Source organism: Diceros bicornis, chromosome 38, assembly GCF_020826845.1.
Source record: "Diceros bicornis minor isolate mBicDic1 chromosome 38, mDicBic1.mat.cur, whole genome shotgun sequence".
In the NCBI taxonomy this organism is placed as follows: Eukaryota; Metazoa; Chordata; class Mammalia; order Perissodactyla; family Rhinocerotidae; genus Diceros; species Diceros bicornis.
In genome coordinates this window covers 12,942,549-12,949,093 of record NC_080777.1, presented here as the reverse complement: position 1 = coordinate 12,949,093, position 6,545 = coordinate 12,942,549, and the positions used below count along the sequence as shown (strand labels likewise).

Here is a 6,545-nt window from a genome sequence, read left to right as displayed (position 1 = left end):
AACTCCAGGTGGCCGGCCAGCATGGGTGAAGCGTGGTGACAAAGCGTTCTCCCAACATTTATTAAAGGAGAGTGGGATGTTGCTCTAATTTTACTGATGGGGACTATACATGAACACACTGAAGTTTAATTTCAACAATAACATTGAGTATGAAATATAGAATCTCATAAGAACATAATCTGTAAATTATAACCAGTTTTAAATAAACAGTAAAACATCTGTATTAGTAATTAATAGTATAATTGATATCTGTTGATATTTTGAGTATTAACCAAACGAGTGGAATTTAGCCAGGACTGCACTTTTTAAAAGTAATATATATTTTTATTTATTTTACAAAAGAAAAAAAAAAAAGACATACTCCCTCCATAAAATTCCAGATCTTACTATGTAAAATAACCATGCACTAATTCATAGTATAGTCACACAGTTTGACTGTTTTCAGTAGGTAAGTGTCATAAACAAGGAATAGATATGGCTTCCACAGCTTCAATGAGGTGTAAGGCTAAACTATACTGCCCATGGTTTTCCGGTAAAAGCTCAATTACTTTATGTACCAGTTTAGCTGTTGTTGCAATTGGCACTTCTGTGTTTTGAAGATCCTGGGGGTCCTGCAAATGGAACACAAAAGTAACCCATCAGGTATATACAACTAAACAATAATTGATTGTTACCAACTTAAGAGTTCTCAGAACAGTTATTTCCCAATAAAAATGCTTTTCTTCTGAACTAAGTAAACCAAACTTATAATTTAAATTTTCTCCTTAACTGTTATTAAATATGCATTTAGGAAAACATCCAGTGACCTTCTGATTTGTCTCATTCTGTTGTACTTACCATGGCTTTCAGCCAAGTACAGAGAGTGGGTGGGAGTCTGGCAAGCAGCTCCATTCCTTCTTTGGTCTGGCTGTGGAGTATCGCGTAAGCCAGCCTCTGCCCTGTTAACACCAGCAGCTGAGAGGCAAGGACCTCTTTGTCCTGCACCTGGAGAATGGCCTGAGGAAATGAACACGGACAAACATACAGTGATAGCTAACAGATTTCTTTACTCTATGAAAGGCATTGCCAGGGAAGAGATTCTGGGTCATTTTTGAGTTATGGCCATGTATATCACCAAAATAAAGTCCAAATCAAACTTAGCATTCAAAACCCAAATTTCTGCCATCATCTCAATTTTTTTTCTCTTACCACCTAATTTTTCAATTCAATATGACTATATGAGTCATTTTCAGGCTTTTGGCAAACAAAGGGAACTATATTAAATCACATCATGACCGCTCAAAACCCTCTAAAGCCTTCTGAGTACACTTTTTTTTTTTTTTTTGTGAGGAAGATCAGCCCTGAGCTAACATCTGTGCTAATCCTCCTCATTTTGCTGAGGAAGACCGGCTCTGAGCTAACATGTATTGCCAATCCTCCTTTTTTTTCCCCGAAAGCCCCAGTAGGTAGTTGTATGTCATAGCTGCACATCCTTCTAGTTGCTGTATGTGGGATGTGACCTCAGGCTGGCCGGAGAAGCGGTGCGTCAGTGCGCACCCGGAATCCGAACCCGGGCTGCCAGCAGCGGAGCGCGTGCACTTAACCGCTAAGCCATGGGGCCGGCCCTGAGTACACTTTGAATAGCCATGGGCTATGAGACCTACTATGATCTGGCCTCTGCCTCTGCCAACCTCCCCACCTCACCTCCTATTTCTTTAATCCTTGCTTACTATGTATGGTCAGCCATGCTGGCCCTTCTGGCCAGGACCTCGCCAAGCTAGTCCCTACCCCAGGGCCTTTGTACTGCTCGTTATTTCTGCCTTGAGCACTGTTGCCCCGGTTTTCTGAGTGCCTGGCTGCTGCTTTTCCTTGGGGGCTCACCTCTGACCACCCTCTTATAGTAGCTCGTGTTTGTTTACAGGATCCTGTTCATTTTCTTCATAGCATTTATTTCACTCAATACAAAATTTAGCATACTTTTCTGCTCTTACCAGCAGACTATCAAGTCCATGAAGAAGGAACTGTGTCTGTTTTGTGTACTGCTCTGCCCCTGTGCACAGAACAGGCCTGACACCTGTGGAGTTCACTAAACACTGACCAGAGATAGGAATTTGACTATAGTTTTATATTTTAATATTCTGTTATTCTATTTTTGTGTCTAGAAATTCTAACAAAAGGAAAAGCAAAAAGCTTTGTTGGAGACTTTACTCTTTACTCCAACTACTCTTTACTCCAACTATCAATTTTATCACTTGAGCCCAATTCACATTCACAGGGTGGGGATTACCTCTTCTCCTAAGTGGTCGACTCCATAGTTGTAGAGTTCCCCTACATAATGCCTTCTAACAGCATCTTCACTGACTTGAAGGTGATGGGCCAAATCCACGGCTAGAACTGGCCAATCCTGGTCTTTCCCAAAAGGAGCTGTCGGTGCCTCTTCTGAGGAATCTTTGTCCTTTGCAACTGCATGCTGAGCCTGCACAGCTGCACTAACAACTTTCAATAAGAACTTGAAAATGCAGGAGATACAACAACATCTTGTTAGTATGTTTCATTAAAAAATTCAAAGCAATTTTTGGTCAATTAGAGTGGCTTTCCATTAAAATTGTTTAATTATCAAGAAAGAACACATAATTTAAAGGGAAACTAGCTTTCAATACCTTGTAAGTGGTCATCCTTTAAAGGCCAACTAGAATTTTGCTTTACAATTTCACCCAAGAAACAAAAACAAAATCCGGTAACTAATTTACCTGTTGTCGTACAGAAATAAAATTTGGATCCATTTCCCCACTAGGTAATAACTGAAGTGAAGTTAGGTCTTTGAAAAATGCATTTTTCCCCTAAAAAAGAAGAGATCAAGAAAATTGATGAGTATGGATTATTATTAAGGGGGGAAAAGAAGAAAGATTAAAAAAACGAAGTCATTTAATCAAGAATAACGTTGACTTTTTTTCTCCTTGGAACAGTAACATTTTAGAATTTTATTCATTTAATTTATAACAACTATCTAGTATGTGGTAGGCACACTTCAGGGTGGTCCCCAGTGATCCTCTCCTCCTGGCTATTCATGCCTGTGTAAACCCTGTCCCCTGAGTGTGGGCTGGTGACTCTGCTAGCAAACAGAATTAGGCAGAGATGACAGCATGTCCCTTTTAAGATTAAGTTACAAAAGGACTGTGGCTTCTGTTCTAGATGCTCATATTCACTCTCACCCCCTCTGAGGGGAGCCAGCTGCCCTGTTGTGAGCTGCCCTGTGAAGAGGTGCACGTGGCAAGGAACTGAATCCTGCCAACAATCCTGTAAGCTCAGAAGTGGATCCCCCAATTCCCACCCCAGTTGAGCCCTGAGATGAGACCACAGCCTTGGCCGACACCCTAACTGCAGACTCTTGAGAGACTTGAGCCAGAGACACCCAGATAAGGGGAACCCAGATTCCTGACCCACAAAAATGATAATAAATGTTTGTTGTTTTCAGCTACGAAGTTTTGAGATAATCTCTTATGCAATAATAGATAAGTAATACATAGTGTGTACTCTGAATCCTCCCGAAAACACTTGCTGAACTGTTTAAAAACACCTTCTTTAAGAGAACAGATGTCTGCCTGAATAGTCAAAAAAGAATATCAGAAAATAGGATTTCAGAAGTTCCTTGGAAGGAAATGCAATACAGAGCAAAGAAAACTGGCCTCTAAGTTGGAAGACCCAGGTTCTAGTCCCAGGTCCACCACTTCCAACCAGGTTACCTTGGACAAATGACCCCACCATCCCGGGCAGCTGTTTTTTCACCTGCAAACCAGTCATCCCAGATATCTTCTAATGTGCTTTCTAGACCTAATCATCTGAGTGTAGGTCATCTAGTGTGACGGCCAGGTAGGTAAAGCTACGCATCCTTTAGTGAGGAGAAACAGCACACTTCCTAGGGAACCCACTGCATTTTGGGCATCACCATTTGAAGGTTTTTCCACATACTCACCCACAACCTGTTACTCTGTAGTTTCCATCTGGTGATCTTAGATATAAGCGTCTATTTTGCATGAGGGCCTTTGGAGTGGAGAGTATGTGTGCACATCTATAATAGTACCATTTATTATTCACCGTGTTCCAGACTTTGCTAAGCACTTCATGTTGAGTATGTCATTTAACCCGTACAACAACCATGAGGTAGGCACTGGAATCATCACTCTATGAGGAACTAAAGACTACTAGCTAGTCAATGGCAGAGCTGGGATTCTGTTTTACTAGCTGAAACGCACTGCCTCTCCATTTGCATATGAGAGGCACGCAGCTGTCTCAGGGCATCTTAGCATGACATGGGCTGGGACTAACATCTCTACCGTGCTTGTCCAAGTCTGGATGTGTTTTGATTTCACAAACTCCCTTTTAGAAGGGAGTACTGAGCCAGGCATTTAATTTTGGTTTTTCTTAAAACAAAAACAAAAACAAAAACAAAAACTTTATTTATTTATTTTTCCCCCAAAGCCCCAGTAGATAGTTGTATGTCATAGTTGCACATCCTTCTAGTTGCTGTATGTGGGACGCGGCCTCAGCATGGCCGGAGAAGTGGTGTGTTGGTGCGCACCCGGGATCCAAACCCGGGCTGCCAGCAGCGGAGCACGCGCACTTAACCGCTAAGCCACAGGGCTGGCCCAACCCAACTTTTAAGTACTCTTTCCTTTTACAATCTTGAAAGAGATCATAATTCATTCAAAATCTATACTGACAAATACAAACATTATGCAATGTTATTTTATTAGAAAGATGAAAATCTGTCATCAGACTTCTAGTCTACCTTTCAAAAGTAAACTAAATGTTAACGTAAATTTCTTAAAACGTACAGTATTTCTGCTTCTATTTACCCTCAAACTCAGTCTGTCCAAAATTGTTCTAAATGGGCTTCCTCGTAAATGGCATGCCCAGTCTCCCAAGCTTGAAATTGGATTTAATTTTAACCCCTTCCATCCCCTTCAGCACTAAACCCAGTCAGTCATTAGGTTACTGGTTCCTCTAAATCCCTGCATGATTTTTATCACTTCTCCCCAGTCCACATCCTCACCACCTCCTGACCTTCAATGGTTTCCAGACTCGACTCCCTTAGATCCACTCATCTCTTCTGCACTGTGGTCATGTAACTTTTCTGTAACATCTCGTTCATTATAAATGCATTACACATGGATTGGGCTCCTCTTATGTGCCAGGCAGGGCACACAGACATGGGAACATAGTAATGAGGTGGTAAGTTCATGGAATGTAGATAGAGACTTGGAAGAGAAAGTGACACTTAAGTGATAAGTGAATAATAAATAGGAGGTGGACATATAAAATAGTTGTCTGTGAAAATGGAACAATACAAACAAGACAAGAAATGATAAAAATGTCTGACTCACTGAGGGATGGAGGGTAGTTAACAGTGGCTATCGCACAGGGTGTGAGAGGAACGGATAGTAAAGCAGGAAAAGTAAGTTATGGCTGTGGGAAGCCTCCTTCCTCTGCTCTATGTTTCCATGTGGCAGGACTTCCATTAGAATAACCAGGTCTTGGGCCGGCCCCGTGGCTTAGCGGTTAAGTGCGTGCGCTCCACTACTGGCGGCCCGGGTTCGGATCCTGGGCACGCACCGACGCACCGCTTCTCCGGCCACGCTGAGGCCATGTCCCACATACAGCAACTAGAAGGATGTGCAACTGTGACATACAACTATCTACTGGGGCTTTGGGGGAAAAAAAGGAGGAGGACTGGCAATAGATGTTAGCTCAGAGCCGGTCTTCCTCAGCAAAAAGAGGAGGATGAGCATGGATGTTAGCTCAGGGCTGATCTTTCTCACAAAAAAAAAAAAAAGATTAACCAGGTCTCCTGCTCCACCCCTCACTGCTCCCCAAAATGGACTGGTGAATTTGGGAGGATCTGGGCATTCTCAACAGTACCCAGCTTTCCTTCTTCAGGATGCAGTCTTCCTGCAGGGAGCATCTTTGCTCCTATAGGGCCAGGAACCTGAGAGGAAGCCTTCACGTGTCCAGCTGTGTCCTGGGTGTGCAAGTCTCTCATGTAAGGGTAAAATAATAAAACCACTTTCCCACAAGCCTGAGCTGTGTTCTCCAACCTAGCTTGTATTCTTCTACTTACTTCTTAAATAATAAAGCTGGCCAACTGTCTGAATTTTTATTTTAATCTCTAACTGTCTGAATCCTATGTCTGTCTCGTTTGGCACCTGAGTGGGGAAGAAACGGGTTTTATGAATTGGCATGGAATTAATATGAGTAAGTCTGTGTTTTGGAAAGAAAGCTCTGGAAGCATGGCATTGGATGGAGAGAAAGTGGAGGCTGCTGTAATAGCTAAGGGAAAGATGATGAGGGCTATAGCGACAGAGGAATGGACAGATAAGGTTTAAGTAAGAGCTTACAAGAATGAATGTACACTGAATGAGGGACTTGAAGAAGGGAACTGAGCTAGATAACGTCAAGGATCCTAGTTGGGGCCAGTGCACAAAATGATGACATCCCTCATCAACTAACTAAGCCAGGGACTCCAGGAGGAGCAGCAAATTGAGGTCAAGGGTCGGGTGGGGGTGAGG

The 6,545-nt window shown here is 42.4% G+C and overlaps 1 protein-coding gene across 2 annotated transcripts in view; it reads right to left on the bottom strand.

The window, feature by feature from the left end:
* Positions 1–206: 206 nt before the first annotated feature.
* RAB3GAP2 (RAB3 GTPase activating non-catalytic protein subunit 2) overlaps positions 207–6,545 on the bottom strand; it is a 102,268-nt gene continuing 95,929 nt past the window's right edge. For both annotated transcript variants that reach the window (XM_058533683.1, XM_058533684.1), the window contains exons 32-35: positions 2,730–2,819; positions 2,267–2,488; positions 838–996; positions 207–611 (exon numbers count right to left, since the gene is read on the bottom strand). In XM_058533683.1, coding sequence (XP_058389666.1) covers positions 456–611; positions 838–996; positions 2,267–2,488; positions 2,730–2,819 — 627 coding nt within the window. In that variant the 3' untranslated portion in view covers positions 207–455. The remainder of the gene's footprint in view (positions 612–837; positions 997–2,266; positions 2,489–2,729; positions 2,820–6,545) is intronic.